General features: G+C 45.8%; 1 protein-coding gene across 7 annotated transcripts; it reads left to right on the top strand.

The window, feature by feature from the left end:
• The first annotated feature begins 639 nt into the window (after positions 1 to 639).
• Positions 640 to 23187, top strand: nadka (NAD kinase a). 7 transcript variants are annotated; one of them, XM_064300873.1, is made up of 12 exons: positions 640 to 782; positions 5587 to 5780; positions 9590 to 9673; positions 15549 to 15678; positions 15897 to 16005; positions 16514 to 16599; positions 16756 to 16858; positions 17029 to 17171; positions 18114 to 18213; positions 19996 to 20153; positions 20642 to 20724; positions 20942 to 23187. In XM_064300873.1, exons 2-12 carry the CDS (start codon positions 5614 to 5616, stop codon positions 21090 to 21092), a joined length of 1314 nt encoding a protein of 437 aa, XP_064156943.1. In that variant the 5' UTR covers positions 640 to 782; positions 5587 to 5613; the 3' UTR covers positions 21093 to 23187. The 7 variants fall into 7 exon arrangements, with proteins under 7 accessions (XP_064156943.1, XP_064156945.1, XP_064156946.1 ...); XM_064300875.1 differs by having other exon boundaries at positions 687 to 901; XM_064300876.1 differs by lacking the exon at positions 640 to 782 and adding an exon at positions 1017 to 1220.
• The last annotated feature ends 31 nt before the right edge of the window (positions 23188 to 23218 follow it).

The following is a 23218-nucleotide window of genomic DNA, read 5'->3' as shown; positions in this document are numbered from 1 at the left end:
GGGGTGTCTGTTCTCAATTATAACTAGGCTATACATATCTGAAACATTTTACAAACCAGTCATGCAAGTGAAAAATGTATGTTTCTTTCCTTTGTGTTTTTGAACAATGTTTGCAGTCAGTGAAGATTAAGACCTCTTTTTTAAGTATAGGAGTATGGGAGAAACCAACAGTATGGATTAAGTATCTCTATAATTGCTCTTCTCGCCTATTATCCTGAAATGTTGAAGCACATGTCAAACTAATTCATCCTCTATGGAATCTGACGGAAACCTTGCCCAAAACCAAAATTATTTGCACAGACGTTAACTTCAACCTAGACATAAGCCTTTTGAATGCCTATTGCACCAAACGGTTCCTGCCTGCCCAACGACCACACTCCTGCTCTGTGCATTAACAGCGTTTATATAGCATGTCCTTTTGAGTTAACAACGTGATTGAAAGAAACGCGTTGACAACGTTCTTTTCTTACCTAACGAACTTACCGATTTGTTGTAGTCCCTCCCATCGGCAATTTCATACCGCCAATAGACTAAATACTGCACACTGTCTTATGTCATCATCTGTATAGAACGATGATTCTTTTTTGTGCATTCTGGGTAATTTCTCTTTGAACAATGACGTGTGCGAAAGTAACCAATAGATTTACTGGGGCAGGCTTTCGACTCTGGTGTTGCCAAATCTGATGAAACCCCGCATTTTTAAGATGTTGAGGTCTGTGGAGAGATGCCGTGGGGAATTTTATTGAGCGCGTCTTAACACAACGAAAACAGAATAGATTCTGGTAAGAATTTCTACTAGGACGATTAACTGAGAACGTATGAATCTGTTCTGGTGCATTTCCTACTTGGAACCCTTCTCATCGCTCAACGGCACCAGCATCTCCCGATTGCTAATTTCGAGGTCAGTAGAGCCAGGGAAGGGAATTCCGGATAGGGGATTTTTGACAGAACGATAGGAACACTAAGGGCCTGGCAACGGTGATCCCGGTGTCTGTCAAACTGCTTTAAGTGATTTCCTCACTAAGTAACGAAAGAAGTAGAAGGCAGATGAGTAGGCTAAATTGTAGCCTATGTGGGTAATGGGTTTACCATGGACAGTTTCTAGGACCACAACTATCTGACGTTGGCTGATTTGTTTAGGGAGGTGCTCTGATCAAGAGTCAGTAGATACTGTAGTACGACTGCTGAACCGCAAAGTGCACGTAGACTGACGGATTAAGGTAATGTTAACGTAGTTTAGCTAACGATAGCCAACTAGCTAACGTAATTTCATTTTTGAGTGGTGTTCACCGGCAGTATGCACATGTTCGTTGTAACAACATAGCTAGGTAGTCTAACAGTTATGATTCATTTGCAAAGCATGCTGTCAAGTTATTAGGTTCTTGTTGATAATTTAATACAACCAGCCTATGGCATTAGCATTATTGGTAGCCAAGGTAATTTAGCTAGCTAGTTATCTTTCATATGGAGAAACGGAGCCAGCGCTAGTTCCGTAGCTAGCTATTTAATTGATTGGTCGCTAGCTAACGCTAGAGAAGTAATCAACATTGACGTTATAGCTGTGGTTCCTGTCTTTGTCGGCTGCGAGATACCGCCAAAGGCTTTGTGCTACAGATAAGCTAGCTGACGAGGACGTTCCTACCAGTTTGTTTTTATCATAGTAGAATTCGCGGGTGTGTAGATGGCTAGATTTTGGATTTGCTTGCTGTATTACTAGGTATGTACTGGCTAGCTAGCTACTATTAATGAAGTAAGCATGCACATGATATCTGCTGTTTCAGGAGTTATATTGGCTGACTTTAGCGAAGCGTTTTGGTTTGACTAGCTGGCTAACTTTTGAATGGCCAGCCCCAGGCATTTACGTTAGCCCACATAATGCGGTTGTATAACGTCCGCCAACTAGTTTAAGAAATATGCCATGGGTATGTCATTTGCAGTATCGTACTTTGAATGTACTGTACATCTGCATTTTAAATTCGTTGTGTAAATTATTTAATATGGATTACCATTTTCTTATCCGAGTCGGTCTGAATAACGTCAACTTTTTTAAAGATCACTTTAAAATCGTCTCCCTCGAAATGACAAGACAATGAAGTTAACCTTTTTTTTAAAAAAACACAAATAACTACCACAATTTTGTGAGGCAAAGAAACATGTTTGTGGAGCAAACGTCATTAAGTTAACAGACTTAACAAGCCGACTGATCCTGCATAGAAAAGCAATGTAGGGTAAAGAGGAGAAAAATTAGCTTTCGATTAGCTTTGTTTTTGTGGTCTGACCGAGGATGGTCCAATAGCAACGAGAGACTGGAGTCGTACTACTTTTGACAGGAAGACACTGGCAGCATTTTTGCGCCATTGTGGCTTTCTCTTGGTTCCTTTGTGGGAACTTCGTATCGGTCAGGTTTGAAAAAGAGGAAATTAACTGTATCGTTATGTAGATACTAACTTAGACTACGGATCACATACTTTTTCGGTCTTGTGACTGTTGACATACTTCGTTAATTGCCGTGAAATGATGCGAAATATTACAGTTACCTGGTAAGAGTTGTATATGAAAAGCTAGTAATATGCATTCTGAAATTGCTAGTTTCGTCAATCATCATTTATTCTTAATTCCAACCTTCAAATTATTGACTGAATTAAAGTAACTGTTGTTCTACCTCATTATGATTCGCACCAGATTCCAATGACGATTTCACTATTTGAATTTAGTGACATCTAGGCTATATGATCTGTATCATATCAGTAACATTTGTGATTATGTGTAAGATAAACTTTTGCTTTAGTGTTTATAATGTGAAAACTTGAACCGCGCAAAAATGCAAGAAATTATTTGGTTGTCTCAGCATTTGGGCTCTCTGTGTTTAATAGTAAAGCAAGTGCCGTATATGCTGTGCAGACAAGTGACGGCAAATTTTAGAAGTGTCTGAGGGACTTTGTGTCAAAGATGTCTGTTATCAAAGATGATTGTGGAGTATTGTCTGTACTCTTAAGATACTCCTGTTCCAGCTTAAGCAAACTCGCTTGTTTTTACGCAAAAAAATTATATAAAACTATATTGGTACAACTGTGCTGAAACCGTATGTAAAAGGCCAAAAGTATGTGGACACCCCTTCTAATTAGTGGGTTCGGCCACACCCATTGCTAACAGGTGCATGAAATTAAGCATGCAGCCTTGCAATTTCCTTAGGCAAACGTTGGCAGTAGAATGGGTCGCACCGAAGAGCTCAGTGACTTTCAACATGGCACTGTCATAGGATGCCACCTTTTCAACAAGTCAGTTCGTGAAATTCCTGCACTGCTAGTGCTGCCCCGGTCATGGGTAAGTGCCGTTATTGTGAGGTGGAACCGTCTTGGAGCAACAAACAGCTTAGCCGCAAAGCGGTACAGAACTGGACCGGCGACTGCTGACGTGCTAAGCACGTAAAAATCCTAGCCCCAGACTGCCTCTGGAAGCAACATCAGCACAAAAACTGTTTGTTCGGGAGCTTCGTGAAATTAGTTTCCACGGCCGAGCAGCCACACACAAGCCTGAGCCGGAGATCACCATGTGCAATGTCTGACGGGCAAATCTGGGTTTGGCGATTGCCAGGAGAAACGCTATCTGCCCGTATGCGTGGTGCCGCCTGTAAAGTTTCGTGGAGGAGGAATAATAATCTGGGGCTGTTTTTCATGGTGTGGGCTAGGCCCCTTAGTTCCAATGAAGGGAAACCTTAATGCTAAAGAATACAATGACATTCTAGAGAATTGTGTGCTTTCAGCTGTTTGGCAACAGTCTGGGGGAGGCCCATCCCAGTTTCAGAATGACGAGACCCCTGTGCACAAAGCAAGGTCCATAAAGAAATGATTTGCCAAGTTTGGTGTGGAAGACTGGCCTGCACAGAGGCCTGACCTCAACCCCGTCCAACACCTTCGGGATGAATTGGAATGCCGACTGCGGGCCAGGCCTTGTGGCCCAACATCAGTGCCCGACCTCACTAATGCTCTTGTGGCTGAATGGAAGCGAATCCCCATATGCATGTTCCAGAATTTACCGGAAAGTCTTCCCAGAAGAGCGGAGGCTGTTATAGCAGCCAAGGGGGATCCAACTCCATACTAATGCCCATGATTTCAAAATGAGATGTTCAACAAGCACATATGGGTGTGATGTCTGAGTGTCCACATACTTTTGGCTGTGTAGTGTATATTGCATACAGGGCATGCTAGATGTGACCCTTTGGCATGAACAGTCATCCCTGAGCCCCAGTTACATTACATTACAGGCATTTAGCAGACGCTCTTATCCAGAACGACTTGCACAACTTTTACATAGCATTTTACATTGTATCCATTTATACAGCTGGATATATACTGAAGCAATTTACCTTGCTCAAGGGTACAACGGCAGTGTCCTACCCGGGAATCGAACCTACGACCTTTCGGTTACAAGCCCAGTTCCTTACCCACTGTGCTACACGCCGTTGAATTTGAAATATAATGAGTGAAGTGAATAGCAGTAGGAGGTTAAACACGTTTGATATTTCTAATAACGACAGTAGCCCTGTTGGTGCAATGGGTGAGCCCCTTTTGTTAAATCAAGTGCACGTGAGTCCAAATATCTCTTGACACTAGGGGGTAATTTAGGAGTCCAGTCATTATACATTAAAAAATTATTTTTTCTGAAAAGGGATTCACATTTTCATGACATAACCAGGCATAATCACCACTCCAGTGGCCTGAAAGCATGTTCAGCCCCAGGGGTGCCCAGCCTGGGGAGTTCAGTGGTACTCAGTACTGACGGCAGTTCGTTGCGCAGTTAACTGGCTGCCTATTTTGGGAACGGAAACCAGTCGCACTCTGCACCTCCCTGTGCGCCCGCTGGGTGATTTCGATAATTCCTCCGGGTTTCACTTGCCGTGCGGTGTTATGTGGAGAAAGTGAGGCGTTGGCTGGCTTATCCAGGCTGTGCCAACCCATGTATTTCAAAAACAAAACTCAAATTTACAAGAACTCTCTATTTGTGCCAATGTAATTTTGTGTGCTCTTAAAGGCAATTTACAGAGTACTTAAGGCTATGTTTCTAAAACTGCATTGGCGTTCCTGGCGGTTCACCACAGAAGTTAATTTAATTCAGAAAATTGCTATATATACAATCCATTGCAAACTGGAGGAAGTTCCTTGCTTGTATGTATCATTTATAAATGACCCAGGAAGTTTTCCTGTAAGTGCCTGGGGGGTTTAATTTTTAATAGATATTTCTTTGTTTCTTGTGTGAGTAGGCAGCAGCTCTTGTTTTCTGTCATTGTGTGTTGGGGACTGCCTTGTATTGCTTCAGTATGGAACTTGTGAAATGCTTGTTTTTCCGCTTTTGTGGCTGTTGGGGGGGAAAAACCTTCACGTAAGGCTTAAACAAACTTCCTCGATTGCTCGTCTTCCTCTTCGCAAACATAAGCCGTACTCCTGGTATTACTTTCTAAAGTAGGATCAAGTTATTGCCCGTCATCCTATAAGACAATAAATCACTCTTTCCTTACTTTGAGCTGCAGGGGTTTGGCTGTGGTGGACGGCAGTCGTTTATAGGAATGTGGCCTGTGTTTCCTGGTAGACCTGCGCCTCCTGTAAAACAGTGGTGATGGAGAACAGCCAAGGGCCGAGTCGTGCCAGGGAGGCTCAGGAATGCCCGGCGGGGGCGTCGCCGTACTGCTGCTCCGCCTGCGAGGGGGGGGACGCGCACGGCCGGGGACACGCCCTCCGCGGCAGGACCAAGGCCCGAAGCATGTCCGCATCCAGCGACTACAGGTACGAGCGTCACCCCCCTCCCCCCCCCCGGCCCTGAGTGGAGAGCATCGGACCGGATTCTCAGTTTGGGCACGTTGTGTTGAACTGTTCACCTTCTCCTGTGCCGTTTTTTTATTTTATTTATTTATTTATTTATTTATTTATTTTAATTTTCGGGGGGGGGGGGCGTGGTTGAAGGGGACACACACACGCACAGAGTGTGTGATGTATTCTAAACATTTCGCATACCGTACCTTCTGCCGGATCGACGACGTTGACGATGAGGCGTGGTCGCAGAGAGGGGGTTTCGGGGGAAACCCACACAAAGAGCCCGCCCTGAGACGGTGCAGAGTGACGGTTGAGGGCTCCAGTAGTGGGGGCTGCTTCACTCACTCATAGGGTCCTCCCGGCTGCCCTCGTGCCCCGACGGAAGAGTGAGGTTCGAGGCTTCGCTCTGTCGCGCGGAGAGCGGAAGTGTAGATTCCGCCGCCGGGCGGCGCTTCTCCTGCCTCAGGCACGGTTGCTTTGATACGCCAGGGTTGCGTAGTAAGACAAACCTAAACAAACGTTTGTTTGGCACTGTGGAATTGGGCATTTCGTTTGCTTGCCAAACTTTATTAGCTTTGATTTGTTTAAACATCCAGGGCGTGATATGACAATTGCATTCTTAAACAGAAAAACGTATCTTCAGTTGGGTCATAAAGAATACATTGTCAATCATTTCCACACTTTAATTTTTGTTTTTTTCTTAGCTACAGCTATATTTCAAAATGTACAATGATTTTTTTTTCCCAAGTCATCCTGCTTTAAATATGATAGCTGTATGGAAAAAGAACAACAAGCATATGCATGAAGAATGCATTCCCATTCTCTCATTTGCATTTTAAAATTAGGACTAAATTTTGTCTGTAAAAAGTTATTTACTATTAATTTATTCCATCCGTGATCGGTGAGATTAATTTTTACCAAGGAAAAGTCTGAAACTAAGTGTTGTTATAGGTTGATTTTTGTATTACAATCCAAAAAAGTATTTACAAAAAAATCACATGCATTGGCTGCTAATTTTAACTAGCAAATGACAAATTGAAATTTTATGCAAATGTAGCGTGGATGTGAGGTTTTTTTGAATGTGAGCACCTGAAAAACACCATTCTCTGCGCCTCGATGAAAAAAGCGCACTGATTTTTATAAAGGCCTCTCAGATCCCAGAATCAGAACCGGAGAACAAATGAAGCTCCTGCAGCTGGTGCTCCCCGCGCTGGCCGGCCCTCTGAAGCCTCGTCTCATTGAAATCCTGTTTTTGTTTGATACCGTTTATCTGAAGAGCGGTCCGCAGCAGATGGTGGACTATTAAATCTTAGATGGCTAATCGGATTTGCTGACCCGGGTCACATGACTCGGGGGGGGGGGGGGGGCTGAAGACTGGGAGCCTCTTGATGCTCTGTGTGTGAGCGCCGGAGCCACTGTTGCCACCGCTCCGCCACCCCCCCCGTGCTCGTTTACCCAGGGGTCACCCCTGTTTGTGCCTCGCCTGAGAAGAGCGGCGCCCCGCCGATTTCGCCGTTCCCTGTTAGCGTGTTCGCCGTTCCCCATGCCTTCACGTGCAGCGGCCATTTCCCTTCCGCAGCCCAGAGCTTTTTTTGTTTTTTGTTTTTCGTTTTGTTTATGTCTTTCGGAAGCGCGCTGCGATGGTGGTGGTGACTCGAGTTGAAATCTCCTTCGTATCAGTCAGCGATAAATCTGCACGCGCTGCTCTGTGGAAACAGCTTCGGTGTTTTGTTTTTTGGTTATCTCCTTCTTTTTTTGTTTTGTTCATAACTTTCTTTGTATTGTAGGCTATATGAAATATGAACTGGAAAATTGCCAGAGCAACTTTTCTGGAATGCCAGCTCTTACTAAATCCGTTTGCCCAACCTTACCCTGCAGTGTTCCGGAATGTTTGTGTATGACCCCCAAACGGTAACTTCTGGTATTCAGATCAGTCCCACAACTCCAACTTGTTACTCTAAGACGTGCAACCAGCTGTGTTGCTTCTTACTACTGCAGAAAATCAGAAGGTGAATGAAGCATGTACACCAAAGAAATGATAGCCTACCTTACTAACTAGCTGCACAGTATACTGTGCTTTTGGATAAGCATTTTACAGCACTCTTTTGAGGAGCACAGTCTTAGTTTTGGCACATGCAATCTGGTGAGTCTTTAAGGTGTACGTGCAGGTTGTTTACCTCCCAGCAGCCCCTTCCAGGAGTTGTTTGTTGTTCTCTGTTATGTCCATTCTGATCAAGACGAATATTTTAATTCCTGTTCAGTTGAAAGATTGCTTGGAATTTCATTTTCAGGGTGTCCTTGCTTTTATTTGAAGTTGGCTATAGACAAATACCAATGCGTGTTCCTATCCTTGAGTCAACCTTTTGCGTGACTGTGCAGGCTAAACGTTATCGACCCGTATTATCAGGAACATGAAGTCCGCATGCATGCTGTTTAACAGGATCTGTGTTTTCCCAGATAGTCTCACTTCTGTGTGGTTTTGTAATCAGAAGTGGGAACTAACACTGCTTCTGATTCTGTACACTTCTGTATCGTTCTAATTTGCTGTTATGAGTGTGTACACCAGAGGTGGACGTTCCAGGGGTCAGAAAGTAAAACTCCTGCTATGTATTTCATCCACCCCTGAACTCAGCCAGCTGATTTAGCTCTACCTCCTGGCTGAAAAATGGTGCTCATTAGCAAATCCAGGTGACTGGAACAAAATCCCGGGATAAACTTTTACTTTCTGAACCTGAATTGTCCACCTCTGTGTAAGCCAATCAGCCGCAACATTGAAACCACCTGCCTAATATTGTGTAGGTCCCCCTCGTACCGCCAAAACAGCTCTGAGCGGTCTGCGGCTGCGCAGCCCCATACGCAGCCAGCTGCGATGCACTGTGTGTTCTGACCCCTGTCTATCATAGCCAGCATTAGCTTTTTCAGCAATTTGTGCTACAGTAGCTGCTCTGTGGGATCGGGGACCAGACGGGCTAGCCTTCGCTCCCCACGCGCATCAATGAGCCTTGGGCGCCCATGACCCTGTCGCCGGTTCACCGGTTGTCCTTCCTTGGACACCCCACAAGGCCTGCCGTTTTGGTGATGCTCTGACCCAGTCGTCTAGCCATCACGATTTGGCCCTGGTCAAAGTCGCTCAGATCCTTACGCTTGCCCATTCTTCCTGCTTCCAACACATCAACTTCAAGAACTGACTGTTCACTTGCTGCCTAATATATCCCACCCCTTGACAGGTGCCGTTGAAACGAGATAATCAATGTTATTCACTTCACCTGTCAGTGGTTTTAATTTTGTGGCTGATCGGTGTATATATATGTTTTTATTTAAAAGCAGTGCATTATTCCTAAACGATTAGCCTGGATGCCACATCTGACTATACATCTACAGTGAGAACTGTAGCCAAAAAGATTCACGTGGAACATTCTGGGCGTAAAAATGCTGGAGTCCAAAGGTCCACTGCTGTCCGGTCTTTACCCGTTACACTGTACATATCAAGTTGAGCTTGACTGCAGAAATCAATGATTAATTAGGAAAGCAGGGATTCTTCACTGACGCAATCACTTAATCTACCACTGTTTCTCAGGAGTCAAATCTCATTGCTGTGTAAACAAGCTCTTTGCACAAAGTGATTTTCCCGGGTGTGATTTCTTATGTAAAAACTTAATGACATTTGATAAGACAAGTGTACAGAAGAAGTGAAGCATATCACGTCTTCAGTTGCCAGCAGGATGTGGTTGGTTTGGTAATCATGCCCCCCCCCCCCTTACCCTCACTGCTTGATTTTGTAGGAGGAACCAGTCTCTGCATGGACCGAGCCCTGTGACCACCTTTGGACCAAAAGCCTGTATGCTGCAGAACCCTAAAACTGTCATGTGAGTATGACCGCACCACCCCGGGCAGCCTACTGGACGCTGGTTTATGACATCCTGGGAAGAAAACATTTCTTGTATCCATAGAAACAGGCATGGAATTAGGGGAAGAACGGTGAGTAACAGTCAGTAACCTGGGAAGGGTGAAATCTGTTTACTTTGAGGGAGTAGAAGCCTTGTTCATTTCCTTCATCATGACCACTGTAAAAATACTGCACTCCAGATTTCTTCACACTTCCAGTGTGCCACTTCATTTGGGCTACTTTATTGTGTATTATCATTAGTTTATTTAGAGGGCATTTCCCGGTGGGGCCATGTCTGGGAACCCCCCACCCCCCACCCTCGCCACGGCCCCCCTTACAAAATGGGAAGTCTTAAGCGGATCTTTCTGCAGGACTTCCTGTTCGGCCTTTCATTTTCCCCGCACACTGGATGTGTCAATACTGGGGTGTCTGTGGTGCTGGTGGAAAGTGATGTAAAAGGGCATCATGAGGCCACCATGTAAATGTCAGTACACACACAGACACGCACACACGCACACACACACAGACAAACTTAGTAGGACAGCATGTAGGCTAATGGTGTTATGTCTATTGTTATTTGAATGGGTTTGTTTCTCTTGACCGAACCAGCGTGAGTTGCTGTAATTGACCTCAGTATGACGGCTTGATTTTCTTAAATCCATCGAGAGACAGAACAAGCAGCTGCCTTGGAGTGACTGCTGAACCCTCTCTGGACATTGCTGAGATCATTACTCGTGTAATTACACTGGAGAATCACACAGCTGTTTGCCTGTCACAGTTGCGTGCCTAGAATAGCAAACAGCTTAGCAATGATGCATGTGCGAAAAAGAACTGCTTTCAGCAGCATCGCATGTAAGGTCCGTGTGTTGTGTGAAGATTTTACAGAAAGCTCACAAAAGGGAAATGACCCCTGCGTTGTCATTGTATGAAGTTAACTTGGTGGCTCGGGTGGCAGCAGTACATTTGTGTAATTATGCTGCGACTTGTACATTCATTTCCACGAAAAGGGCAGTTGAAGAAAATTGACAGAGTGAATCTTTGCTAACGAGACAGGGAAGTTGACGACTCTGAGTTCTAAGGAACTTCCCTTCCATCAGAGGCAGAAATATGCTCTTATTATCCGTCCGTGCCACTGCTTCTTCTTCGGGTCCACAGATGTTTTTCGGAACGGCGTGCCGCAAGCAGGAACGGTGGTCTGCGTAGTTTCTTTGTCCTCATTCACTCATTGGTTTAGCTCAGATTCGCCAGGTATTTATGCAGTGCGAATCTGAGCTAAACCAATGTGTGAATGAGGACTAAGAAATGGTGTCCATCCTCTGCCGGACGCGCTCCAACGGCACTGTTCTGCGTTCACTTTTCTGGGTCACTGTGCGGCTCTGAGACTCTTATGAAAGGGTTCCCGTTTTAAGGGGGAAGCTGGGCCCCGTCATGTAACTGGGTGGTAATGCGGTCTGTTTTAGGCAGAGATAAACCGCACTGGATTAAGTTCTTTAGTGCAAACCAGCTGCACTAGCCCGCTGAAAGAGTGCTTCACAAAGTTAACTCGCTGACTTCTGCTATTTAAACTTCACGTGCATCTTGTAGAAAATTTTGTTTGCAAATACTGGTGGATTTTAGCTGAAGCTAGTCCGGTGGAGTGTGTTCCTTACGGGGTCTGAACTGCTCTGCCTCGTTCTGGATTTGAACCTGAATTCCCTCAGTTCTATTTTCATTCCCCAGTCTCACCTTAAGACACCCTACTCCGCACCCCAGGCCTGACTGTGGAGTGTTCTCGGTTTGGTCGCTGCGATCATGAGCTCTAACGTTACGTAGCTGATGTTTCTTTGGAAAAGGAGGCTTTTGAAAATATTTCCTTGTTTTCCTTGAGAAGGGTTCTTGGGGATGTGATGACTCTCTTCCATTGAAACTGAGGACGCGGCGTGAACTTGTTTGTGGCAGATTTCCACGTGAAAGGCCGCAGCTGTCTTGCAGACCCTCTGGCCTCTCGGCATCTGATGAGCAAACGGTGTAGCGGGAGTGGGTGGCGTCGGAGCAGAGCCGCCGCCGCAGTCGACAGCGCAATCTGAAATCTTTTTTGTGTCTCGGTTGAAGAGAGGCTTGGGTGGGGCTACAGGGAGCACAGGTACTCTCCCAAGCGCTGAGGGATGTTGTTATGAAGACAATGGGGTGGGGGGGGGGGTGTGTGGTTGGGTGGTTGGGCGGTGGGGGTGAACACTGCACCGATGAGTGAGCCACAGGAATGGGGCTTATGTCATCAGGCCTGGCGGAGAACAGGTTTTGCTGTGTTAGTCTGCAATCAGCATGTCGAATCTGTCTGACACTGGTTCACTCGCCCGACACACACTGTTTACACTCATTATTGGCACGCTAATTACCTTGAGTCTACTTTGTTTTCATGACCGGGTGGGGCATGGTTTTGGACGGTCACTGCAGTAAGTCCCAGTTGTCAAAAATGACTAGGTGGACTGGTTCAGAAGACAGAATCCAGTGACATCTTCATCTATCTGTATTTGCTCATCTAAATGAGTTGTGTGTATGTGCATTTTATTTAGGTTTTTACAGTTTAATACTACCATTTTAAAAAAGAAACTTAATTTTGCAGTGGTTATTTCACATACATCTGTGAAAAGCTCGCCGGAGCTTTGAAAATCATTGTTGGGTTTACAGATTCCTGGGTAGCTCCTCAAAGTTTTGGGTTTTGTGCAGAAAAAAGGTTGGACATTTACACCTGCATTTCAGTTACACTCTTATGAGCCATAAGAACCCATGGTTATGTATCATGCATCAAAGCGTCTTTGAGTTCATGAAAAGAGCTATATAAAATAAATGTATTATTATTTATTATCATTTAACAAATTGAATAATTTCTTGTACTTTTGTTGCTTTTAAAAAATATGGTGATTTTTGAAAATGAGCTCTTGTACCCTTTAAGTCCTGTAAATTTGTCTTAGATTTTTCTGAAATAGCCAGGTCACCATTTCAGAACTCTTAATTTTTTTAAATTAAAATGTTTTGAATATGAAAATGATGTAAGTACACAATTAAAATTTGGGCAAAAAAAAAACACAATGGAGAAAAAGACCTTTGTGGAAAATCTGGGAAGAAAGGTTGCTCTGTATTGTGTTTGTGTGATACTGAGCTACGGGAAATCCTTGCTCTGCAACTTCCTCGTTGTATAACATCACTGTGCATACCAGCCAATCGCAGCGCGCAGCTCTCCTTTAGTGGGTGGGACTGTGCCGCTTTGTGGGCAGGCCTAGGATGACATCACCCTTTCAGGTTCGACTTAAATGTTGAAGAGGTATGGGTCAGAGAGGCAGAATGAGCTGCGGGGAATTAGGGGCGAGACTCGCTCGGACAGAGCCAGAAAAGCAGCCTTTCCAGGAAACGTGTGTCCACATCTCCTCGCAGCCAAGTCAGATTAGCGAGAAGCTGGAGCCAGTATCCTTCAAATCTGATTTTAGGGCTGTAGCAGTATGAGGTGTTCTTTGACAAGGCTTTTATTTTTGTTAGAATGAGCGTTCTTCCTTTGGGACCGGGAAGCTTGGTCGCTGTAGTTTTGGGGAAAGGGCAGGTGTAGGCAGACGGCCCTTCAGCCGCAGCTCCTGGTGAACGGGCATCACATGCAGGAAGTCATGAAATTCAACCAGTGTGTCCAACGGCAAGTCCCAGGGGACAGCAACAACAACAGAGTGTGGAAATGGTGAGAACTAGTGCCTTTTTTTTTTTTTTTTTAATTTAAAAATGACTCAAACTCTCAGTGTGAATTTTGATATTGTGCGGTATAATGCAGTAAAATTTAATCTAAGAACTGATCGTTTGAAACTGTATAATTTATACGAAAGCAACAACTTTTTGTCAACCAGTTTTCAGAACTGCTGAAAAGAGAATTTGAGTTCGCAAAGTTGCATTTTTTTTTGTTGTTGTGTCCTGTACTGTTCGTGCTGTTTTTTTTTTTTTCCACGTCATGTGGCACTACACATGTGTCCTTACCGTGTGTCGTGCTACAAGAGCACCTGTCTCAGAGGAGGCTTGGCTCTCATGTAGCTGCCAGATTTCTGCCGCTGAAGAATACAAAGGTCATGCCATATTGTACTGTGCGATTAGAGCAGAAGACGGAGACAGACGCTCATTTTCTACAACAACAGAGACAGACGCTCATTTGCACCATAAAATTAGGATCATCTTTTGGATCTGAAAGATGAATATCAATGGAATTTAATTAGATTCATGTTCCTCTGTGTGCTGTGTCTGATTGGTTAGAGGAAGCGTTCATGTTATCCTGCAGGCAGTTTTTAATTGGAAATTGTGTTGGTACATTTGTGCTTTTTGGCGTGGAAACAGTTCTACAACATGCAAATTAATCACATCAAGTTTTAACAGTTCCACTCTGCTGTACTACCTCAGAACAACAGTTTGCATCTCTTCTAGCATGTAAAACAGCAGGAACTGTTATGTGTTTTCTAAAATTTCATTTATACAAAGCAGGCGATCGGTCACTATGGAAACTCAGCTGGGAGTAGTGTACAGAAAAGAACTGGGCAGACAGATCAATTAGGGAATTTTTTTTTTCTCCAGTTTGTGGAGGAAGGCTCCCTTTTTTGCATTTCACTGACCCAGTATTTTCAGTCCTCCTGCTTCACTTCGCGGGCCATTTATAGAAAGCGTGAGTCCCCTGGAGATGATGATGACGGGTGCTGCCTTTGTCACAGATCATGCCGCTCTTGTACAATCAAGCCGCAGAGTTGCGGTCTGCGACCGAGCCTTTCGCAAAGCGACTTCCCGCTTCTGCGCGCAGGCAGCCGCGCGGGCTCGGCTTACGTAAGGCACTTTACCGCTTTCAGCTTGCCGCTCAAGCCGGGTATTAGCGGCGCTGAAATGTGGAGCGGCAGACCGAGGCGCTAAGCTCGTCCAGCGTGGATTACTGGAGTGCATCAGCTTGCTCCCTTGGACAAACACGACGGGGAAAGTGCAAATATGGAACACGTCGGCCGTTTCCCCCTGATTTTTTTTTTCTGGAATCTTCCCCAGGGGACGTGGACTCTTCCCCGGGTGCACGCGGGCGCAGCCGTGCCTCACGTGGCGCCCGTGCTGCCGGTTTGCGTAACCGGCGGGTTTATGTCCCCTCCGGCCCGCGCTAGCCGCCTGCAGCGCGCTCAGCCCAGCTCTTAATTGGATGTGCGATTAGCAGCGCGGGCTCTGCAGCAGGACTGTGTCAGCAGCCAGGCACTGTGGATTAATCAACCAGCTACTGAACACACACACACACGCATGCACACACACACATATACACACACAAACGCATGCACACACACATACACACACAAACGCATGCACACACACACACTCACACAAACGCATGCGCGCGCACACACACACACACACACACACAGACACACACAAACATACACAAACTCATGCGCTCACACACACACAAATGCGCACAAACACGCACACACACGCACAAACACACTCACACACACACACAAACGCTCGCGCACACACACACACTCACACACAAATGCGCACAAACACACACACTATCGCACGACACACACCACACACAATGCTCACCGCACACACAAAAACGCAGCAAAATGCCACCAAAACGAGGCCAGGTTTTGAAATCCTGTGCGCTGAGGGTCTTTTGTTTGGAGCGTCTGCAATGCTTGCTTTCACAGCCAGAGATGTTGCTCCTGTTCTAGACTTCTGTGTTTAAAAGCCACCCAGGGTGGTTATTAGCCATTTTCCTTCCCAGGTGTCATTAACTCTAAATTTGGGCAGCCGTTGATGATCAGCAGTCCTGTCCCGGGTTTGTGCTCCTGTGTTTAGGCTGTCCCTGTGCTCCGTTTCAGGCACATTCAGGATCCAGCCAGCCAGAGATTAACGTGGAACAAACCCCCCAAAAGTGTCCTTGTCATTAAGAAGATCAGAGATGCCAGTTTACTACAGCCTTTCAAAGAGCTGTGCAGATTCCTCACTGAGGTAAGGCTAGCGCTTCCTAAAGATGCTGGACACTCCCTCTCCTTTAGTTGAGCTAGTTCATCCTTCCTGCATTGTTATCCTTTTTGGCTCACACAATTAGTGTTTTTATTTGATTATTATTTTAGTTGAAGTGGTGGCATGTTGGCCTTAAAATCGGTTGTCCTTTTGTGAGTGCACTCGGAAGGAATTGTAGTCGACCTCAGGTTTGTCCTTCCCAGGTGAAAGGCATGATTGTCTACGTGGAGCAGAAAGTTCTGGAAGATCCAGCCATCGTGGCCGACGAGAGCTTTGTGGCGGTGAAAAAGACGTTCTGCACTTTCGAAGAAGGTAATGCGTGCTATAGTATAAATATAGGTCTGCAGGTTTTCTTGCCTCACCTGCCAACACCCAGCAATACTTTTCCCAAGCCTGCCTGCTTGCATATAGACACACATAGGCAAATGAAACTAGAGCTGTGTGCGTGGACTGTTGGTGGATGTTCAGTGAATCGGGAAATGAAACTAGATATGTGTGTGCGTAGACTGTTGATGGATGTGCAGTTAATTGACAGGTGCGTTGGCATGGTTCTGTGTTCTGTGACACGTTTGCTTTGTTAACCGTCAACTATACCTATGTACCCTACCGTGTATTCACACCATGTTGGTAATTGCTGGGAGAAACATTTGGGCCTTCATACATCATGCCTGCGTATTAAAGGCACATTCGAACGTGTCCACCCGCAGCTTTAAAAACACCGCCGCCTGCCCGCCCAGTGCAGGCCTTTACACTGCAGCGCTGTGGTCGCCAAGTCCGCCAAACTCGGGCGTTACTGACCCTCTGCGCGTTCCTCCCTCAGATTTCGACGATATTTCTGACCAGGTGGACTTCATCATCTGCCTGGGAGGAGACGGAACTCTGCTGTACGCCTCGTCCCTCTTCCAGGTAACCGCCGCTCCTCTTCCTCACTCGAGCCGCCGTGAGCGGATGATGAAGGGGATTGTGGTGGGCTGGGGAGGAAAGGGCATTTATGAGGAGCGCGTTAAAGCTGAGACAGGGCCGTTCTGACCCCGGTTCTCTCTCTCTCCCCCCCCGTCCCAGGAGAGCGTCCCCCCCGTCATGGCCTTCCACCTGGGCTCCCTGGGCTTCCTCACGCCCTTCAAGTTCGACACCTACCAGTCTCAGGTCACGCAGGTTATCGAAGGTGAGTGCGGGGGGGTGGGGGGGGTGGCCTGGCTCTGCTCGGAGCACACGAGTGCACGCGCTCGCACACACACGCACACGCACACACACACACACACACACACACACCCCGTCCTCTCCGGAGAGCGGCGGTTGCTCTGCTCGGCTGACGGGCGGGTCTCACCTGCGCAGGTAACGCGGCCATCGTGCTGCGGAGCCGCCTGAAGGTGAGGGTGGTGAAGGAGTGCCGGGAGAGGAAGAGCGGCGTGGACGAGCAGGGCGTTATCCTCACCAACGGGGAGGCGGACACCGGCCGCACGACTATGCAATACCAGGTGAGCTACCGCCGAATCGGAACGCGCCTGCCGCGGCGATGATGTCACCGTGGTCAGGTTTCCAGGGTGCTGGGTAACGGTGAGGCAGCAGTTTTCCGAAACCGCACGCGGTGAGAATGTTTATCATCGCCAGGCGGCCGTCACTCTGTGACACGGCGCTGCTGACGCGGCAGTACCGCTGACCGGCGGGGGTCTGAGCGTGGCCTGGCTCGCCCGCCCGCCCTGCCCCTGGGTCGTCCTGAGTTTGGTCTCGTTTCCAGAGAAGCGTGCTTTGTGTGCGGAGACGTGCGGAGACGCGAGGTGACGTGCGGTTTATCAGGCTGCGTGAGCGTGTCGCGTGCAGGGTTAGGTATCGGGGTAATGCTGACAGACGTGATTTTCATCTGCGCGCCTGCATGAGGCTCGGCCGGATGCTTGTGTGTGTGTGTGTGTGCGTGCGTGCGTGCGTGCGTGCGTGCGCGTGCGCGTGTGCGTGTGCGCGTGTGTGCGTGTGTGTGCGCGGCTCATGGTTATGGTTGCCTGTAACACACAGACGCAGCAGTTTGTGGATTAGTACTCAAAATGAAAAGAAGCATACTTGATTCATTTAGGTAGTGTTTTATGACTGCTTTTGATGCTTGCAACTAGTGTTTTTCACTACTACTGTTTTTTCCCGATGTTTTCAGCTATCATAAACCTTAACATAAAATATATATATATATATTTTTTTTTTATATATGTCACTGTAAAGAAAATCTAAAACACCTGTGACTGCAAATAAGTTTTTTTTTTTTTTTTTGGGCCTGGGACAATGGATTTTTGCATGCAATATGTGTTAGTTCATTTAGGTTCGCTCTCTGTCTCTTGTTTGAAAGCGTAATGGAGAGATGTTAAAGTGAAAGCGCTGTATGAGCTGTGTGCGGCTGCCTGGACTGACTGGGTGTCTCCTCCCGGGCCGCTCAGGTACTGAACGAGGTGGTGGTGGATCGGGGACCCTCGTCATACCTCTCTAACGTCGACCTCTTTCTGGACGGCCACCTGATTACGACAGTGCAGGGAGACGGTGAGTGTCCTTCCAGAGCAAGTTCTCCTGCCATCTTACGTGACTGTCCCATCCCCTACACCCCAGGCAGCTACAGCGTGCACTTTCTAAAACAAAATGGATGGGATTACATCAGCACTCCACGGTCGGAGTACATATATCAGCTTTTTCTGCACATCAGTTTATCACCAGCATAGCTCTGATCCTGCATGTTCTGAGGCTGCTTATCACCAGCATAACACTGATCCTGCATTTCTGAGGTTGCTTATCACCAGCATAATACTGATCCTGCATGTTCTGAGGCTGCTTATCACCAGCGTAGCACTGATCCTGCATGTTCTGAGGTTGCTTATCACCAGCCTAGCACTGATCCTGCATTATACATGCAAAATGAGTTTCAATAGCGCTCCACCCAGAAACTTGTATCAAAGCGTTGGTCATTCAGTTGCTGAATAGTGTGCTGGAGGAGAGAGCAGCCATTTCACACCTGCACACCTGAGTATCAGCGCATGTTACCTATTGTCTGGCAGGGGGGTTTTTGTCAAGAAAATGGCACAAAATGCCTGTACTTTAATAAGTCGATTTTTTAAATTTTTTTTATTCCACCAACATATTATTTTAACCCCAACTATTTAAGAAAAGTCGTGGAACGAGGAGAGTATTGAATTTGCGGTGTTTAAGTAATTTGCATTTTAAAGTCCAAACGTTCGATGCTGCTATGGTCGTTCTTGTGTTCCAGTTTACAGACTACAGGAAGGAAATGGTTCATTTTAAAATGTTTTTTAAAAATTGTATTTTTGTAAGAATACGTTGTTGACAGATGATACACATATTGTAGGCTCTTAGTTTAAACTTTGTGGTTTTGCTGCAGTTCCTTAATTACTAAGCTTTAGGTGTAAGTTTAAAAAAACAAAAAACATCTAATTAAGCAGCATATAGACAGGCACCGGGCTTTTTGTGGTGTGTAATAGACACAAAATGTTGTTTAACCTCTTTTCGGGATTCTTTTTGGCAGAGTGTCATTTCAAAGTGTGTTTTTAACTGCTGCAATGGAAGAGTGAGATTTATTGTTTCTTCGTGCTTTGCGCTTGTTCCCTGTGAAATTATACACTGTCACGTATAGAACCCATCCATTAAATCCTGTACAATGTAGAGCTATAAAAACAGACATGCATGCAGTATGTTCTGATTTTAGCCTCTGCTATTTCTGTATCCTCTATTCATCCATATAAGAACTTTTTCCATAAAAATATATACATACAGTGCAAAACAATTTATACAAATTCATTTAAAATAAAACTGTAGGCCCCTTTACCTTTTCACATTGACAATGTTGGGCCATTGAATTTATGAAAGCATTGGATTACTGTATCTGTTTGTGTTGCTCAGTTCACTTATGAAACATAATGCAATTTGAATTTGGTTGAACTGCAGTGAGTGGAAGTTCAGTTCATCACACCCTATGGATGCATTCCTAAGGAAGCAGGAATTTCTAGCGAAGACTTGGTCAGATAAGGACTGCACTTGCTTGCCTCTGTTTATTATTTATTTTAGTGGTTATTCCTCCTTTCTGTCCTGTGTGTAAAGAGGAGTTTAAGGAGCAGGGGTGGAGACAGGGTCTCTCTCCCACACACGGTTGACCCCTGTGCTCACCCACCTGCTGTCTGTCTGCTGGCAGTGCAAGGCCAGGGCAGCAGATAAGTCCTTATTTAGTCTCACCCCCCCCCCCCCTCCGCCAGTCATCCAAGGCCGCCGGTTTTTGATGTCCAGGTCACGTGACCCTCGTTTCTGTCCCGCTCGCAGGTGTGATCGTCTCCACGCCGACGGGCAGCACGGCCTACGCGGTGGCGGCGGGGGCGTCCATGATCCACCCCAACGTGCCGGCCATCATGATCACGCCCATCTGCCCCCACTCCCTGTCCTTCCGCCCCATCGTGGTCCCCGCGGGGGTGGAGCTCAAGGTACAGCGTGCAGCGTGGCGCGGCACATACGGGTCACTTCCTGCCAGATGCACGGGGCAACCACAAAAAAAGGGGCGTTCCTACTCGCGTTTCACTGGAACAGTTCGCCAGCATGTTTTGCAACTGTTTTGCAACTGTTATTTTTAAAAATTTCTTCTTTGATCTGTGACCTTTAAAATGACGGGCCAAGGTCAGAAAGGGACCTTTGGCAGGAGAAGTCCCAGCTGAAAGGAGAAGTAAAATTTAAAACGCATTCACACATTTTTTTAATTCAAATGATTGGATCTGAAATCTACTGGGTGAATTTCTCTGGCAACGTCTGCCAGGGTCAGAGCCCTAGTGGAGTTGGCATAAATTGACTGATACAGTCTAGTTTGAAATTGACCGTACGTGCAAACTCCTCCCCTTCCTGTATAATTAGTTTCAGCATGTGGCCATGTCCGGGGAAATGTATACGACTTACAGTTTAGCATCTGTCCATTCCTCAGATCATGCTCTCCTGTGGTGCCAGAAACACCGCCTGGGTTTCCTTTGATGGGAGAAAACGACAGGAAGTCTGCCATGGGGACAGGTGAGGTGCATTATGGGAGTTCACCCCCCCCAGTAATAAGAAATGTGCTTCATTTTGTCGGACCAAAGTTACACACACGCACTGCGCAAGCCTGTCGATTTCAGCAGTCAGACCAGCCGCCCCGCTCTAGAATTGCCCACGCCTGCTTTTAATGGTACTAATAATTCACATTCCAAACCGTCGCCTGACTTGAAATTTTTCGTCTCCCGCCCTCCAGCATCACCATCACTACCTCCTGCTTCCCCGTCCCCTCCATCTGTTTCCGGGACCCCGTCAACGACTGGTTCGAGAGCCTGGCTCAATGTTTACACTGGAACGTCAGGAAAAAGCAGCACTACCTTGGGTCGGAGGAGGAAGAGGAGTACTGAGCAGCGCTGCAGAGGCCGTCTCGGCGGCTCGGCGAAGACTTCGAGGATCAGCTGTGGACTCGCGGGGGACGGGGAGTTCCGTTCAGACCGCGGAGCGTTCAGGGATCTGCTGCAGTACGTGTTCTAGTAAAATTACCAGTGACGTCTCTAATGAAGATGTGGCTCCTTAAAGTCCACTTTCTGAAGCGGAGTGTCTCAGTGAAGCATCTTTTTATGAAATATTTATAACTCTTTACAGGAGGTCATTTTAGAGGTAGCATTGAACTTCAGCTGTCTTTCCTGCAATTAAAAATGTAGCTAGTGCCTTAAGTCACTAAATTATGTGAGCATAATCATTTTAACATTTGTATTTCTTTCTTTTTTTTTTTACATTTCTTTTGAACTTATGTTCCATTGTGATCTGCTCACATTCAACTCTAGATCTGTGACCTAGAGCAACCTTCAGTTGTTTAATAAATGAATGGCCATTTATAGATTTTGGGACGACTTGTCCTGAAAGGAAGTTTTAAACCATTTTTGTTCAACCTGTTCTTGAATAACGATTACATGTTAAGATTTAATTTAATGTCATTCATGGCAAAGATAAAACAGAGCAGTTCATTAGTTTAAGAAAAGAATAAACTACTCTTCCTGTCTCAGTGGAACCAGTGTAGTGCTTTTTAACATTTTACAAAAGACCACAGGTGCACCAAAGCTAACATTGGCTATCGTTGCTTATATTTCACTTAAAATGTTTAAATAGTACCTTGAATATTTATCTTGGGTAAAGCTCAGTGTCAGAGATGATTGGTTTTCCGGTTCTTTTCCAGTCTGTAATTGCAATACCGGCTCCAACCGTGAGTGTAGACAGGTGCTGCAAGAAGATGCATCCGTCAGCAAACTCCGCGTTCTGTTCTGTGCCGAACCTCTCAGAGTTGTCTGTTATCGCTGAAGTGGCCTTCTTCATCTGTAGTGAGAATTCTCTGTGATGAACTACGTATCGAGGATCTCTGCATGACAAAAAGGCTGTTGAGCTACCTGAAAGCAGTGTTCCAAAATCCTGTCTTAGCAGAATTTTTATATTGCATATCATAGTGCGTTTTATTTTAAAGCTAACCACAATGTTGTGCGCTGTATATTTAAATGAGACGTATTGTGGAATATGGCAAAGGTCAGGACTAATTAATTAGATGTTCCAAAGGGCCCCCCCCCTTTAAGCCATTTTTAAGTTAAACTAAGAGTACATCTTTCCTACCGTTTAAACTGTCTCAGATGGATGAGTTGGGTCCAAATCCAGTTTACACCAGCGTCACTCACTCCACAAGAAGATTAGTGAATATAAAACACAGTCATTCCTTCATATTTCCACTATGGATGTCTGAATGTAATGCATTACTGCTGTTTTTGCCTTTTTTTCTTTTCCTTTTTTTTGGCCACCCTTGGTAAAATGGTGGTGTTTTTTTGTATTCTGAATTGTACACAGGCGCTCTCTTAATGGCGCACGTGTAACGCAGGGGTTACATTCCTGCCCCGTCAGGCTACCCTGAAGGCTGTTTTACACGTTTGCACGCAGCACGCCCGAGGGTGAAGCGAACCGAACGATCGTGAGAGCGGCTCGCCGCTTTTAGCTTCGACTCGGCCGCTCGCATTCCCCGACATTCCTGAAATGATCGCACGTATTTCTGTTATGAGGTGGGAGGAGCGGACACGTTATCATCGTGGAAGATCCATCCAAGGTCTTTCTTCCTCCAGAGACTTTTTTGGTGGCGTTTGTTTGTTTGTTTACAGGATTCGTTTCGCATTTAAAGGCACTTTACATTATCTGTTATCACCTTGTCTGTGTGGGACTCTTCAAAATGAGTTTGTCGTTAGCTCGTTAAAAACAATCCGTATCAACATTGTTTTTTTAATTTAAAACAATCCTGTATGGAATTAACTAAGTCAGACTCTCATTCTAAGAATGCCACACAGCTTCATATTAATTTTCTGCTGTTTTATATCTTCTACTTTAACTTAGTATTTTCTAATTGTCAGTTCTACGGAAACTTTGTAAATACTGGTATTGAAATCAGATTTGGCTATTTTCTCAGCGTTTTAATAAACAGAGATAAATGTGTCCCAGATGGTGTGAGGTCTCCTTTCTCAAA

This window comes from Anguilla rostrata, chromosome 11, assembly GCF_018555375.3.
Source record: "Anguilla rostrata isolate EN2019 chromosome 11, ASM1855537v3, whole genome shotgun sequence".
Classification (NCBI taxonomy): Eukaryota; Metazoa; Chordata; class Actinopteri; order Anguilliformes; family Anguillidae; genus Anguilla; species Anguilla rostrata.
This window is presented reverse-complemented; position numbering and strand designations above follow the sequence as displayed.